The sequence below is a fragment of the Candoia aspera genome, chromosome 3, assembly GCF_035149785.1.
Source record: "Candoia aspera isolate rCanAsp1 chromosome 3, rCanAsp1.hap2, whole genome shotgun sequence".
Classification (NCBI taxonomy): Eukaryota; Metazoa; Chordata; class Lepidosauria; order Squamata; family Boidae; genus Candoia; species Candoia aspera.
The window spans coordinates 117,732,793-117,750,076 of NC_086155.1; the positions used below are offsets into that span (position 1 = coordinate 117,732,793).

Genomic DNA, 17,284 nt, shown 5'->3' on the forward strand with positions numbered 1-17,284 from the left:
GTTCTTGACCAATGAGGTAAGAAGCATGAATGATTTAACATTGTCAGGAGAGCTGTTACTGATACCTGCATGCAAACAAGACTAATAGGAGTCTCCTCAGATGTGTCTCTTTAGCAGCTGTTAATAAAAAGCACGGACAGAAAGAATCATACAGCTGATCTCTCAGTATTTATCTATTCCTAAATGTGTTTTGTACCTTGATGGAATTTATCCTAGCACATGGAGCTGAGCAACTTGACATTTCATTTCAGAGCATGCCCAACACTATTAGACTTCACTGTTGAAGTGGTAAGGATGAAAAGGTAACAATGCTGCCTGGTGAAATCCCAAAGGTACAGCAAAACAGGCTTTTGTGGTTGAGAGATGTCACTGTTCTGCCAGGTTTCTGCTTCCAACTTCTTTAATAGGAAAAGCAGATTGAATTATGGTAAAATGGTAAATAGATTTCCTTACCCTGCCTAAGTTACTCAGCTTTCTAAACTGACCTTTTCTTAATGTGGGTTTTGTCAGGCCCGCAACTAGGGACTGTGTCATCCGGGGCAAACATGGATTCCGCGCCCATTTTGGCACTCCCCCCGAGCTCATTTTGGCATCCCCCCAGCACAGCACCCGGGGCACATGCCCCGCTTGCCCCCCCCCCCCCAGTTGCGGCCTAGGTTTTGTGGATGTACAGTATCAGTAGCCTTCTGAAAAAGCAAACTGGTATCATTCATCACTGGACAGCAGTGTCTGCAGCCCTTCAGGCAAACCCAAAGTGATGACATGTACAATGACATCATCACATAAACACTGCAATTACATGTTTCCCACTGTCTGAAGCAAGTCCATAAGTACTGGATTTTACATGACACTCTCACCCACATTTTGACATTTCGTCCCATCTCCTGCCCTATGGTGAATTTTTTACCGGGAATTGAATGCCATCTTTTTTTTTTTTAATATGTTAGAGTACACTATATAGTATCATAAATTATTGTAGTGCCTTGTTGTTCTCCCATTTGTAGCAATATTTTTTCCATAAATTATAGTTGCAGCACTTGCCTGTCTAGGATAAATAAGGTAGTAATGCTTGCCATTAATTTAGACTTCCTCTTTCCAGGTTCAGCCTTTTCTTTTTATGATTCCTAGTGGGATATTAAGAGCCAGTCTGGCATAGTGGTTAAGGCACCAGGCTAGAAACTGGGAGACTGTGAGCTCTAGTCCCAACTTGGGCATGAAGCCAGCTGGATGATCTTGGGCCAGTCACTCTCTCTTAGCCCTAGGAAGTGGGCAATGGCAAACCACTTCTGAAAAACCTTGCCAAGAAAACTGCAGGGACTTGTCCAGGCAGTCTCTGAGAATCGGACATGATTGAATGGATAAAAAAAAGTGGGATATTAGTGATGAGTAAGTAACTTGTTAATCACTCTGGTTTCTGTATCTACAATGGAGATAGGGAGAATTTATTGATTGACTCTCATTTTTCATACATTTAATGGTAACATCCTAAGGGGAACTCACACATGCAAAAAGGCCATTTTCTCACCATAAAATAGTAAGATATGAATTATTGCTTCGCTTACATTCATTCCTTGTTTCCATGGCCTTATTATCTTTGGCTTTGAAAGCATTTAAATCATAAACTTCTGATAGAAGAGTTTGGGTTTTGTTTTTGCCTTTGTGCCAGAAAGCTCTTAATGATACATAACAGGTATAATAAACCCACATTTAAAAATAAAGTACATAGAAACCTTTAATGACTTTATATTACAAAAGACAAGGGCATCAAAACATTTTAACACATTTTATACAAAACTGGTCCTGCTTGTCTATGAATTCGTCTGAGGAAACTATCAAGCCAAAAGCTCCATTTTATGTCATTGGCTGTGAGACACAACTAGTGAGACACATCCTAGTTGTAAAGATGAAGGGACAGAATTAGATATTCGAAAGTATATAATTCAGGATTAGAGGATGTTATAGGGAGCTACCATATTTTTCATGATGTTTCATGCAGCTCTAATTTTATTGCCATAAAGTGCTTTTCTGTAATTTTCTCTGTTTTATTATCTTCTTCATAACCATCTCCTCCACCCGACCATTAATTTTTCCAACTCTGTGGATTTTTTCCTCAATTCTTTACTACTGAAGAGCCCAGAGTACAAACCAAGCTGTCATTATCTCAGTGCACAGCACACACCTTCGCCTTTCCTGGAACTTGACAACTACTGAGGTCTCTTGATGGTAAATGGTGGGGAGAGACTGTAGACACCACTACAGCAACATTTCTATACACCAGAAAAGTACACACATGTTCATGGTGTGGGCTAAAAGAGGAGAAAAAAGTGTGGGGTGCTTTTTCTCTAAAAATATGAGACTGTCTACCCTTGATATATTTCATGATGCCACATTCCCTTGTGAAAGGGACTTAGTCATTTCAGTATGTACAAAGTAGGTCTGAAGCTCTCCTTTTCCTTTGACGTTAATGATACCCCGGCAGGTGCAAATGTAGCCCAACGTTTGTAAGATGTTACTTGTTTCTTCGGTGACCTGCAAAAATGATTTAAATAAATACAATTTTAAAGTATGCCTAGAAATCTTTTTCTTCCCTTCCCTGACCTGAACTATTTGCTGAGTGTAGATCAACTGACATAATTGTGGGAAAGGTCTTCAATATAACCTTGCCAACTTTAATGAGGAGAATCCAATTCAGAGTCTTTCCTGATCATCTTAATGGGTGAGTAAATGAAGAAATATATTGGGACATATTCAGTTTGCCTTCTTAGAAATCCAGTGGAATCAATGGGACTTGATTTGGTCAAACCTGAAACGCCATTGAGATTGGTGGGTGGACTCTAAATAGGACCCATAATTAGCAGGATTGCCTAGGATAAAACTAATACTCTGAAGTGGATAAAGGTTTATTTTATTGTACACTTCTAATTTTTTTAAAATAAAGTTTAAGTTAACAACCCCAGTGGTACCACTGGTATATTTTTGTTTAACTGGCTTTTTTCTTAAAGAGAGGAACAAAAACTGGGAGGAGGAGAGAAATGAATGAGCATAAATGATGACAGACAAAGGTCCTTTATTTGTAGAACTTGTGCAAAAAACAAATTGTGGTAGGTGCTGCTATTTTTCTCCTTTATAAATTAAATTACAAAATGCTACCTCTTCCAAATGATTAAAAATATAGAAGTCCTGACTCCCTGATCCCCTGCTTTGAATCTCCTCTAAAAGAAAAACAAAATGAGATGTCCCACAAGATCTGTTGGCTATTAGCAAGAGTAAAAAAATACCTGTATTTTATCTAAGATGCCAGTGCTATCCATCCTGCTGGCCACATTCACGGTGTTGCCCCAGATGTCATATTGTGGTTTCTGAGCTCCAATGACTCCAGCAATTACAGGCCCATGATTGATACCTGTAAAAGGAGAAATTAGTTTATTTTGTGCTCTATTGTTTTAATATTCTGCTTTCTGGTTAGAAAAGTTTCCTTAGTTTCTTTCTCAATAAATCAAGGTAAATACAAAGATGCAAATAAAAATACTTCAACTTGACTGTTTTGCTTAAAGAGGTGTCAAAAATGTTGGAGTATTTTTCCATTAAACTAAAAACCTGACATTCTCTTCAAAACTAAACAGATAAATTACTGATTGTGCATGATCCCTATCTTAAAATTCAGATCTATCCCTAAGATAAAAAGTATGGACCAGGTATCTCTGAACTTAAGAAGCAAAAGAGGAAAAGGGGGGAGCATCACCAAGGTTGTGTGTATGCCAGTGGCTTTTCATTCAGTAAAGGTCATTATTGCTGTCAGATCCCCTTGGAGAAAAGTGGCAAATTGCTGAAGGACAGACTGCATAAAGGAAAGTTTTGTTGGTGACAATATATCCTACTTATATGTCTATTTGTTCTTCTTTATTGCAGACACTGATGAATATGATAACTAAACACAATAGTTGCACAAGTAAAAAAAAAAGGAAACATAAAGCCCCTGAAAAAATGGGCCCCAAGCCAAGCACTAGTCATCAGTTACAGTGTCGTATTATAGTCAAATATTAAGATAGCTGGCTAAAACAATCAAGGAGAAATTACTTAGCTGTTCATTTTAGGTGAACTCTACAAGCAATAATAGAAAATCATGCAAATTAAATTAATATGCCACCCAGAAAAAGCTTTCCTAAGGAGTGGGATCAATTGTCATGTAAAAATCACAGCACAGTAGGACAGAACCAGCAATTCAATTGTTCCCAGCTATGTGAGGATAGATTCTATTAGCAGAAGGTTAATGTCAAAACACAGTAGCATGAAAGGTCTGCAGACCTAGACACAGTAAGCTCCTCCAAATAACAAGCTGGTTCCTTAACTCAAATTTAATGTCCCTTCCATAACCCTATTCCTGTGCCCCAGCTCAGCTTTGATCTATTCACAGACCAAGACCACCAGCAATTAAGGAAAGTATCTACTGTATATTGCAATGGCTTATAGGGTACAACTTTCATTCAGGGCTACCAATAAGAGTTTATCAAAGTTAGGAGGGCCAAATCCTGTGGGCTAAATGTTAATTTTAACCAATAGTTAATTATAGTTATCCATGCTCTGGTGTCATTGTGGAATGCTTCATTTGGAACAATAACAAGAATCAACATTTCTTCAAAAATTAAGATTAAGGGTTTAAGAGATTTTCAAAATAAAAACTACCTTTTTAAAGATTTTTAAAAATCCTGCCTTTATTGTTTTTATGAATTAAGGTGGGGAATATACCTAATACTCCTTCCTCCTCCTATTTTCCCTGCAACAACCACCCCGTGACAATACCCTTCACAGGACCCCAATGGTTCTCTCTTGCAGTGGAAAAACTAAGATCCTAGTTTACATCACAAATATTGGATGAGCCCTAATATCTGGCCAAGAATTTTTAGAAACCTGTCCCAGACAGTGAGAAGAAGGATGAGCTCAATCCTGGAGTGACAGGGGTCAAAGCAAGCTGCAAACCATCTTGTAATTTGATTGACACTGCCACTTCCCTCACGGAACATTGTTGGTTGAAAATCTAAATCTAGGCACATAGATTTTATCAGCTCTATAACAGAGTTTGATCCTATGTTCTTACAGGACACCTAGATTTTAGATGAGTTAATAGGTTAGTTGAATATCATTCAATCAGTCTGAAAGAAACTGCAAGGGCAGGGAAGGTTAAGCCAAGCAGGGCCTGGGATGTTTATTATAACAGCAACTAACAACAACAACAACCAACTGGGAACCTTGTGCACTCTGTGGGCTTCTTCTGTGAGGTCTGCACTGGCATCTGATTTAAATGCTACAGTGTTTAAGAACAAAAAGAACTGTTTGTTCTTGAAATAAAAGAATTACCAGTTTCTGTGTTGGGGCAGTAGCTTGCCAAATGTTTAACTCTTGCTAACAGTATAATAGGAAGTAGTAAGAATACAAATTTAAAGAGAAACGGAGAAAAATACATCACTTTTTCCCAAGGCCAAATTTCACTTCATTGCTAAAAAAAAAAGTAAATAAAGCAAGGGAAGGAAATCATTTACCAGCTTACCAATGAATGTGACCTGGCAAAACAGAGGGAAGATTTTGTCTCTGTTTTCAACAATCACAATAAATATTTATAGCTCTTCCCCCTCCCCCTTTATATAGGCTCTGGACCTACCCACTACTGGCATGTGTTCCCATTGACAGAATGGGTCACTGGGATAATAGAAGTTGCCTTATCCTACAGTTTCAACCTGAGAAAAACAAGCTTGAATCTTGTTGTTGTTGTTTATTCGTTTAGTCGCTTCTGACTCTTCATGACTTCATGGACCAGCCCACGCCAGAGCTTCCTGTCGGTCATCAACACCCCCAGCTCCCCCAGGGACAAGTCCAAGCTTGAATCTAAGAATGCCTAAAGCCATCTGCTGATTATATTCAGTTAAGTCAAGAGTGGGCACCTACAGGCAGCATACAGTCTCTCCGCCAAGCACCATTTCTGCTTCCTCAGGGCCCTGAGATCAGGCTACCAAATTTCAGCAGCAAAGGCACCCAATTTCATTGGTAGAACTTGTGTAAGTTAATGGTGGGATGGTCTCCCAACCTCTCAAAATGGCCCCAAATTGCTATTTTTCAAGCGAATGTTGGGCTCTGTTGTCGGATTTTTCAAAAGTTATAGGTGGAATGAATGGAAGGAGGGGAGTGGGGCCCAGCCAAACCTCTGTAGGATCTACTTTAAATCCTACAATCCCACTAAAATATTCCAAAATGGGCCTCCGAATAAAAAAATGGGGGCATCTTTCAGGGATTTGGAGGGAGCAGTTTAAGGATGGAGATAGGAATGGTTTGCTTTTAAGCAGACTCTTATAAAAGAGTCAAACATTTTAAGCCCCTTCCCCTCCCGTTTATATCATATATCACCAGATGGGCTCCTCCTTCAAATTCTCCTACCTCTGAGATACTGTATATGAATCAAGTACAAAATCCTGATTGGTCCTAAAATTCATTGAGAGGTGTCAAGGAAATCACCTTGCGGGTTTGTTGACAGGCTGAAACTCTTCTCTGAACTTCTCAAAGAGACAGCACATAAACAAATGTGTTGTTGATTTCTTCCAAAACTCAAATCATTTTCTGTTTCATAAAATAGGGTTTTGTGGGCAAATTAACTCCTGAGTGTTATATTGGGATCCAGATTACAGTAATATTCAATTACTAAGCAAAAATAATAAAAATGGAACATTCCACACCTAAACATTGAGTAGTTATGTTACAGCAGATACACAAAAATAGATACTTTATGTTAAAAGTATCTATTTTTGAGATACAGAAACTGGAAAGTAGAAAATTATGAATTCATTAACAGATCAAGTATAGTCAGAATTCATTATACTGCCACTAATACTGATTTTCATGGTTGTTTTCTAATAATATAGAACACTGAAGTTTGCTCAATTATTGATTTCCATTGTCTGCTATTTTTTGTGGAAGGATACTGTCTAATCGGATAAGTGAATGCTACTTTACTAATAAAAGAATACAAAATGTGTGTGTATGTATATAAGAAGACTTGACATCAAATCTAGAAAGATTAAACTTAGAAATATAACTCTAAAAGAATTTTTTTTTAAATGTAAACAATTTAACAAGATGTTCTTCAGGGAAAACATAATTTACGCTCTCAAAAAAAGTATTTCCAATTATTCTAATGAAACATTACAAGACAGGAAGAATATACAAAACAGGGTGGTGAAAATGAGCAGATATGTTGATTTCTCCCCTTGCAATAACCCTCTGCTGAGATAAATTTCAGAATAGTCACTATATAACCAGGGTTTCATGACACCTTAAAGATCAAGAAAGATAGTATGGAAAGCGTTTGGGAATTACAGTCCATTTTATTAAATGAAGTAGCACTTCATGAAGTCATATAAAATAGCTAGGACAGATGTGTTGGTCATAAGAAAGAATGGTGAGAGCGGGATGGGGGCAGTGCATCTATCCGGGCTCTTCTTGATTTCTCAGCGGCTTTCGATACCATTGACCATGGTATCCTTTTGGGTTGGCTCAGGGAGTTGGGGGTGGGCGGCGTGGTTTTGTGGTGGTTCACCTTCCTCTATGGCCGATCCCAATCGGTGTTGATAGGAAGCAAGAGATCTGGCCCACAGCCCCTCCTTTGTGGGGTGCCACAGGGTTCGGTACTCTCTCTGCTTCTCTTTAACAGCTACATGAAACCGCTGGGTGAGATCATCTGTCGCCACGGGGTGAGGTATCATCAATATGCTGATGATACCCAATTATACATTTCAATCCCAGGTGACATAAGTGAGGCTGTGACCACACTTTCTCGGAGCCTGGAGGCTGTGGGGGGTCTGGCTGGAGAACAACAGGCTTCGACTGAACCCTAACAAGATGGAGTGGCTGTCGGTTGGGGGCTCCCGGGTATCCAGGAATTTGATGTCTTTGGTTTTGGATGGAGCTGCACTGCCCCAGACAGATCTGGGGGCTCTCCTGGACTCATGACTCCTGCTCAAGGAGCAGGTGGCACTAGTGGCCAGGGGGGCCTTTGCACAACTTCGTGTTGTACGCCAGCTACGCTCTTTCCTGTATCAGGACTCCCTCCAAATGGCCACTCATGCCCTGGTCATCTCCCACATAGACTACTGCAGTGCACTGTACATGGGGCTACCCTTGAAGAGTATCTGGAAGCTACAGCTGGTGCAAAATGTGGCCGCGCAAGCAGTCTTAGGAGCCCCTAGAAGGGCACATATAACACCGTTGCTGCACAAGCATTGGGTGCCAGTCTGCTTCTGGGTCCAATTCAAGGTGCTGGTTATCACCTTTAAAGCTCTACATGGCATGGGTCCAGGTTACCCGAGGAACCGCCTCACCCCCATTACATCGACCCATCCCACCCGGTCAGGCAGAGAGGGCATGTTATGGACCTTGTCCATGAGGGACTGCTGATTGGCAGAGTCCAGGAGGAGGGCCTTCTCTGCTGTGGCACCTGCCCTTTGGAACAAGATACCCCTGGGTTAAGACAGACCCCCACTCTCCTGGCCTCTCAGAAGGGAATGAAGACTTGGTTATGTCATCTTGCCTGGGATGGGAGGGGAGACAGCTATTCGTGGGGGTGGTTGGCACTGTGAGGGTGCCAAAGAGATCTCATCTCCCATCTTGAATTTTGTATTTGTATTTATATGTATTTATAGTTATAGTTATATTGAATAGTTTTTAGCAATTGTCGTTTTTATTATCTGTAAGCTGCCTAGTCATTATATGAGAGATGGGAGGTCGAGAAATTTAAAAACAAATAAAAAATAAATAATCCACATTATGGCACTTTTAATGGTCATAATGGCATTTAATGGCATTCATGGTCATAAGACTGTGATTTTTTAATTGCATGTACTGTTCTTCTAGCAAAATTATAAATAAAATAGCAAAGTGGGGCAAGAAGTAGAACTGACTATGGTAACTTTCCATTCAGTGATACTTCATCAGAATACAATGAACACACATTAGATGTAGCTTATATCAATACTTTCCCAGAGGATCCTGGGAAAAAGAGGTCAAAAATTGTTGAATCTTCTTCACTTTTCTTACTGAAAATGTAACATTCAACTATTGCTTTGACCCATTTCTGTCTCTGAATACAATCCTCAGTAGGTGGCAAAAAGAAATAGAAATCACTGGATATCCTACATATAAACAAAACTGGAAATGGTTTTTCTAGGTTATCATAGTTACAGGTATACCAAACTCATGGTTGGAGAGGATGAAACTAATGCAGAAAATACTGTACATATGATGATGAAAGACTGTTCAATCTGTGCATTTTTATTTATTGCCAGGCTTTTGACACTAGGGGATGCTGTAAGCTAAGATTACTGCAATCTACAGGCAGGATAACACAGGATTGAATGAGAATATGAAAAGGAGATTTTGTTAAATTAAATATTTTATATATTTACACACACACACACACGCCACTATTAGCATTTCACGCTTTTGAACTTCACATTGCATTCAAAAACACTTTGGGTTCCTAAAAGGATATTCAATGTTGGAATGACCTTCTATCAGCCAGAAATGTAATGTTCTATCTTTGGATTTCACGAACTCTGAATATTTTAGAAAAAGAAAATATTTTATTTATGGACTGAATTTTAATGAAAGAAAAGGATAAAGGGAAGGGTACTTTTGTTTTTAGCTATGTTTTTTATGGATTGTTGTGAGCCACCTAGAATCATTACATTAGATAGGCAGCCATGTAAGTCCTAAAAATAAAATAAATACAATAATAAAACAAAACAAAACAAAAATACAGGTTGGTATAACTCACATTTCCAGGTTTAAAAAGACTGAAGGTTTCTTAATAAAAAAAGCCAAACAGCACAGGGGAAATGCCATCTGTCCAAGCCTAAAAGCTGTCTTTCTCTTCCTCAGAAAGACACCGGTGGCCTCACATGAAGTCGTGTGCCCACTGTGTCTCCTTACTTACTTCATCATGCTGACAAAGCAGGGGTATGTGTTAAAAAAAAGTGTTCCCCCTAAAATGTATACTGCAAAGGTGATTCATTCTTCTTCTTGCAGTCCTATATTTTTTTTCTTGCTGGCATGATTTTCTGAAATTGCTGCAGACCATCACATAATCACTACCTAATCTTGCAAAAACGGTAACGGCAGTCCTGTTCTGTTTAAAGAAAGTCTGCTTCGTATTCTTGCCACGAACTGAATTCATATTGAACTTCTGGGTTTTTTGTTCATTGTCTTGCAACGTTTCGTGCTAGGACTGCGTGCTTTTATCTCCAGCAAATAGGAGAGGGGGATATAGCACAGATTTCTTCTTTTTATGTACTGTACATGCGAATGGCTGAAATAACTAAGTACAAGAACATGAATTTTCAGCACAAGATGCAACATTACATATTGTGTTGTGAGATAAAATATGATACTGATCACTTACCTACTCGAAGTTTGAAATCATTAAAGGAATGCTTGTTTATTACATCCAGTTTTGCTCCAAGGGCAAATGCAAACTCCACCATAGTCCCAATATGCATGTATTGTCGGTCAGGCTCCTGCATGTAAACACATGAATGTACTATGCAAACACACACCACAATAAGGAAAGTGCACTCATCAAAACATGTCACCAAACTTGTCTTCTATAGCCACCTGTATGAAAACATACTGGAGGAAATGCTTTAATTTTAAGGATACATTCACATTTGACTTGGTGTTATTTCCTATGGAATAACCCCACTTTGAGTTAATATGGGGTTACTTTAAATATATTCTTAAAATAAACATAAATGATATCAAGGGGGACTTCTTAGAAAATACGCAAAGGATTAAGCTGTACATTATACACTGCAGTATCTGAGAAAACAAAAATTTGTTGTTATGTTTGCTGCGTCCTAATGGAACATCAACATGCATGAGCTTAGGGATAAACCTAGGTATTCCTCCAGTCCTGGGCAAACCATTATCTCCCTGCAGATAAGAAATTTTCCAGGGCTGTAGCTAGATATTTCTGAGTTCCTGGCAAGAAACCACCTATCAGCCTCCTATAGGTAAGTCATTTTCCAATTGCCTTGCATAAATGTTTGCTGCCCACTCATTGCAATGCTCATCATTCCACTCTCCCTAAGTGGTCTGCTGCATGAAGTAGCACAGGGAGAATGTATATTAAAAAGGGTTGTGCTTGCTGTTAAGCCTGACACAACAGGACCTTCAGTTTGGGGGTTAAGGCTGTAAACTACTGGAATCTACCCTTTAACTGCAAAATGCAAATTAAAATGAAGGGAGCAATCCCTTGGGTTCCTATATCTGTTTCACTGAGAACAGTCCAGCTGTCTTTTGGACTATGTCTCATCATGGGCATATGTCCATTTTATGAGCTGCAGTGATAAAATAGCAGAAGAGGATGGGGCTGTTTCTGTATGTTTTGAAGACACAGCAGAGTTCTTTGGATGTATCCTACTTGCTAAACAGGTAGAAATCCATCATCTCTCTGAACTTGGCTGGGAAGGTGGAGAGGGAAGGGAAATTTCAAATCAGATGTAGATTAAATTAAATTAACGGTGAAATACAAGGTATTATAAACATACATGAGCAATATTTTCCACCTGAAGTTCTGAAGCATTCTCTATTTATTTATTGTACTGACAGTGACAATAACTTTTCCATTAAATTGGTAAATTGTTGATTTGGGATTAAAGGTGAGAATCTTAGGTGTCAGTAATTGTTTTGCATTTCATATATGAGAACAGTATTTCTGCAACTAGTCAAACAATAAATGTTGGGGGGGGGGAGCTCCTGTTTGAAAGAAGAGGTAAGTTACACAGTACAATATGGATGGATTTTTGCATTTGAGGGGCAAAGGTGGTTCCTAACCCTGTAATTCAGTTGCAGTGTAAATGGAGCTGGAGAGCGTTTGCAGAGCAGGAACATAATAGGCAGGAAGCACTTGACTCTTTCTTTGCACTGATCCTCCCCACCAAATGCTGCTCGGTTATCTGGCTTCAGATGGAGCCACTCTGATGGGGCAAGAAAAATGGACACACTTTCTCCAATCCTAACAAATCTTTTCATTCTTGGTGAATAGAAGCTTTCTACTATATTTGCCAAGATGATGGTTCCATGCTGTGGTCCTAATCCAAGAGCTCCAAGGGGCAAACAAATTATTCTGGGCATACAGTGGGACATTCTCAAATTTATATTTCAGCCTGAAATTACTCAAAATACAGCTCTGAATGCCTTAGAAAATCTTGGAGCATTTTTCCGAGAATCAGGATAACTGTGAATTTCTGCAGCATGTCCCAAACTCTGCTCCTTGACTAAATATGAGACATGATCCCTGCAAACTATATATAATATTGATGTATACCGGACTGTGTTCTTGGCTGGGCATTGCACTTAGCCCTGTGGCTGCCATATACGTGCTCCCAATTGTCTTGATCTTTTCAACACCACTAAATTTGGGCTTGGACAACAGCTGTGAAGAAACAGATGTCTGATTACAAAACAGTAATATATTAGCTTTGTTAATACACAGTTTCCTATATTGTCACTAGATACTTGTTTAAAGAAAGCACAAGTAGCATGTCCAGAAACAGTTATCACCATTTCTTTAGGGCTAGACTAGATAGAACAGTGGTAATCTCTTTAAACTTGTATCTGCCCATGTCATAAATGGTATAGGAACCTGATGTTAAGGCCCAATGTACATGCAGGTGAGATGAAGTGAGCCTTCCCCAACTGATCCCTGTACTCCAGTCTTTTTATCCCAGATCAACTGACTGTGTTGAATGAAGCAACTTAGCTGTATCAGTCCACAGCCCTGAGTTCAGAAAGGCCAGACTGGATGGCAACATAAAAGGTCTACAGCCACAGGAAAACCTGCTGATATTGCTAAACTCTTCAAGCTTTGGAGCTAAGCTTGTGAGTCTGACAAGCAAAACATTTTGTAAGGAAGGGGTTTGGCTTCCTGCCCCTGAGATTTCATGATCATTGTAACTCATGCTTAGGTTTATTTCTTTATTCCATTTACATTTCACCTTTTCTCTGGGATATCATGGTAGCATATATGGAAGTCTCTTCTCTGCTCATTTTATTCCACATCAAAAAATGGGTAAGACAGGGTGAGCTGAGATAGAATGACTGACCCAAAGTCAGTTGGTGAATTCCTTGATTGAATGACAAGTTGAACCACCATCTCCCCAATTCAACTCCCAAATTTTAACTACTACATTACACTAGTACTTAGTCTGCTGTACTTCAATGCAGGAGGAATATTTAATGTAGCCCTGAAAAATGTACATATGGCAGTATTACTTTAAGCAGTATTTTCTCTTGTTTCCATATGTTCACAAAGAATGTAAACACAGCAAGCCACTTTATGCACACAGTTACGTTCCTTCAGGTTCAGTTTCTTTGCCAGGTTTGAAGCATCACATGCTTAAACATAAAGCTATTATGCTCCGCTTTCCTAAATAAGCTGCTTTAAACCGTTTTAGACACTGGCCATAACAGAGATCATCACAACAATGGGACAATGATGGTCAAATCCAAACAATCATAGAAGAAAAATATGGAAAATAGTTTAAAGGACAAAGTTTGATTGAGATTCAGATGCGGTTCCAAAGCAAATACCATAATCACAATCTACTACGTGTTAATCAAAATAGTTTGGCAATTACTCTGCAACTGCTAAAGCAGTGAGAGACAGTTCAGTGACTTTTTTCTTTTTGCCAGCTTCGAAGTTCTGTTTGCTGTTGACATGATGAATGCTCATTGTCTTCGATAACAGCTAAATTAATAACTGTTCCATTCATCCTCATAGATTGAACCCACCCAGATTAGTCCCTCCAAAGATTTCCTAGACCTAAAACATTTTTTTAATTAAGAAAAAACCGAACAAACCAAAGCCTGCTTTTGAAAGAGAAGGTGCTATAACTTTCATAACATGTTATAGTAGATAACGTTTTGGCCAAAGGAGGGAATTGGACCATCATGTACACCCACCAAGGAAACTTCCTTGCGCTAAGAAGCTGGAATGAGTCAGAGGTGATTCTCTTGTACCTCTTATGACTCTTAGCAACTTGGAAACTGTCTCTTTCTCTTTCTCTGTATATTTCTGAACAAAATACGTAAGAGGCCACGGTCAACATTATCGCTCTCTAATTCTTAAAGTTACATCAGCTTGTCCTCCAGGAATATAAGGTGGTATTCACAGCACTCTCCCCACCAATCTTGTCTACGGCAACAATCCTGTGGACTCTCGGATGAGCTGAGCACGTGGCTGGCTTAACGTTATGGACTACGGCCAACACTCCTTAGATTCCAAGCAAAAGTCTTTTCTGCCTGAAAGGATGAGCAGGCGTAGTGTTTCAAAACACATTTCTTAGATGGAATTAACTGATTTAATGGGGCTGAAGGCATTCCTGCCTTGGAGAGTGGCTAGGAAGCCTTTGCATCAGCATAAGTTCTAGCTCATATTTTAATTGAAGGTACCAAGTCCTTACATCGTCAAAGTCAGCAATGATCTCATTTAGAAGCCTGAGACATTCCAAACCCTCTTTGTTAACATCAGATTCTGTGTAAAATTCTTTGAAATCTGGAATGGAGGCAAACATGACACAGACGCAATCGTATGACTGATGGTATAAATCCTGTGGTTGAGAGAAGAATAAGAGGCAACGTTACTCATGTTATCAGCAGAAGTCATTCAGAAAATAAAACCCACATGAGGTAAAAAAAGGAAAAAATGCCAATGAATCAAAATTTTACAGAAGTATGCAAAGATAAGTTTCTATACACTTTGTATTGCTTCTTGTTTTATTTTCATCTATAAATCATTTATTAAATTAAAGACACTAATTTGATTAAACTATTAAGTTAGAATTCATCTCTGTACCACATATAGAGCCTGATGTTTAATTCCATTTAATCCCACACAGTTGTGCTTCCATATTCATTTTAATGGGAAAAAAAGCCAATGCATCATATTATTTTATGTATACATATGCATAACTGCCTTCTCCAGCGATACGGCCTAGTGCAGGTGAATTGCTCGTTGTCTGTTACTGTTGCACAGGCTTCAACAGATCAGTAAGAGATATTGTGTCAGGAGAATGAGCCTGAATTCAAAATTCAGAAGCCCTTCCAACTAGCTAGACATCTGGTGGTATTACATTAGCATGCTTTATAGAGGCCTTCCTAAGCAGTCAGTGAGCATGCGGAGTAAAGAAATTTCAGTTGTAAATAATAGGGCTATGCAATGCATTTGGAAGAGGCATTTCTCAAAGTATATTGCTGAGAGCATGATATCCCACCCGGCAGGGTTGATGCAACCCCATTCTTTAGAAAGCTCCAAGGAGTTGTTCTGAAGACCTTTCCTGGTTTTCTGTGCTCATGTGTATATGCAAGACAAAACTTTTCCAGAACTGCCAGAGAAATCAAGCAGTTGTGCATCCGCATGCATGCTGAGAAAACCGGAGACAGCCTCTGAAACAGCTGCGTCTGGCCTGGCCTTCCAAAGCCTGGGGCTACTTTAACACTTCAAGGAGGGGAGCTTTGCTCTTGCTTACATGCGGTGACAGTTGTCCCTTTTGAAGGCTTTTCAAGCCCTAGTAAACAATGCATATACAAACACTAGATCACTGGAAACTGTATAAATAAAACCCTAAATGTCACAGCCAGGGAAGAAAAAACTGACTGCAGATGATTGTAATACCCAGGTTTCAGATGGAAATGAAAGCTGAGTACAAGTGCAGGGAGGTGGGGAGAATTACTTCCCATGCAAAACAGGCCATCCTCCTAGGCTATAGAAACTCCCAATGCAATAACAATGCTGGTAGTGTTTTAAATTTCAGAGGAGAAACAAAGATTTTATCATTTCAGAAAATGCTAACACAGAGAAGAAATTATATTGCAGAATTACATCTTGGAAGGATTTTGGTTTTGGAAAAGTGTCAGCAGGTACAGTAGATGCCTGCTAATTGACCAAAAGAGTTTTTTTTTAATGCCTTTGAGTCAGTTTTTGACTCCTTTTGACTGCCTGGATAGGTCCCTGCAGTTTTCTTGGCAAGAGTTCAGAAGTGGTTTACCACTGCTTCCTTCCTAGGGCTGAGGGAGAGTGACTGGCCCAAAGCCCCCAGCTGGCTTTGTGCCTAAAGTGGGACTAAAACTCAGTCTCCCAGTTTCTAGCCTGATGCCTTAATCACACTTCTTAATGTTGCTGAGGTTCAGAAACACTGTCCTAGAGTACCATTCTTAGAACTTTTCAGTGTCTGAGTACCAGAAAAAAATTGCCATAATTTTCCTTTTCAATCCTGTCTTCTCACAGATAGCAAGCAGACATGGAGTTAACTGTTTTGCCAGTTCTCACTTTCTGTGGCAGGCAATCTGCAGTCTGTGGTTTGTCTTCTGCTCTGTGCAAATTGACCTGGTCAGTTTTTTCTCAGAACACCTAAGGTGAAATGCAGTGAGGAGGACTGACCTCATTCTTCAAGTTCCTTGCCAGGAAATGTTCAGCCACATGAGCAGGCAGCACATTTTCCAGAAGAAGCCGATTCAAATTCTCCATCGTCTCAATCTCCTCACGTTCTTTTTTGAACTTGTTCTTCCACAGGAAATCTAACCTACAGTAATATTCATTCTGTTACAAAGAGGACACAGAAGTAAAGAAACAATAGGCATCTTGTCCTATCAGATGGTTTGAAAGAGAAAAATATATATATACATTTACCCCCAAGTGATGTTTTTATCCTGATCCACTTAGGGACTGTATCCATTTATCTATATACAATATTATATCACTTCCACAAAATATGGCATATGCAAGCTGCACTGTCGTATCTCAAGCTAGAATCTCATATACCAAATAAGAGCTGAATGCTTAACTTCCCAGCATGATTCAACTATGTTAAGTGACATGAAACCCAATCAAATAATTAAGGGAAAAGAGGAATATACCACTGAGAATATTGAAGGAGGACACAATTTCTGGGTTTGCTTATCACAAAAATCACATAACAAAACAACTCCTAAGAAAATAGCTAGGTTCTCATAATACACATAATCCTGAACTACCAAATCCTCTTTTAACTTAAGTCTGAAGCCAACACAGATCATGAGAGATGGTCCAGTATATGAATAAAAACACCCAGAACAATTTAAGGCTTAAAGTATCCTTGCAATAACTTGATTTCTATTTGAGACCAAATAACAAAGTTCCACATTAAAAAAATACTTAGAAAGATGAGCACAATGAAAAGGTGAAACAGAATAAAGATTCAAAAAA

General features: G+C 39.1%; 1 protein-coding gene across 1 annotated transcript in view; it reads right to left on the reverse strand.

Moving 5' to 3' along the window:
- Positions 1-1,714: 1,714 nt before the first annotated feature.
- Positions 1,715-17,284, reverse strand: part of ADCY2 (adenylate cyclase 2) — a 138,669-nt gene continuing 123,099 nt past the window's right edge. The window contains exons 20-25 of the mRNA XM_063298714.1: positions 16,481-16,639; positions 14,505-14,651; positions 12,368-12,475; positions 10,442-10,556; positions 3,279-3,403; positions 1,715-2,529 (exon numbers count right to left, since the gene is read on the reverse strand). Coding sequence (XP_063154784.1) covers positions 2,377-2,529; positions 3,279-3,403; positions 10,442-10,556; positions 12,368-12,475; positions 14,505-14,651; positions 16,481-16,639 — 807 coding nt within the window. The 3' untranslated portion in view covers positions 1,715-2,376. The remainder of the gene's footprint in view (positions 2,530-3,278; positions 3,404-10,441; positions 10,557-12,367; positions 12,476-14,504; positions 14,652-16,480; positions 16,640-17,284) is intronic.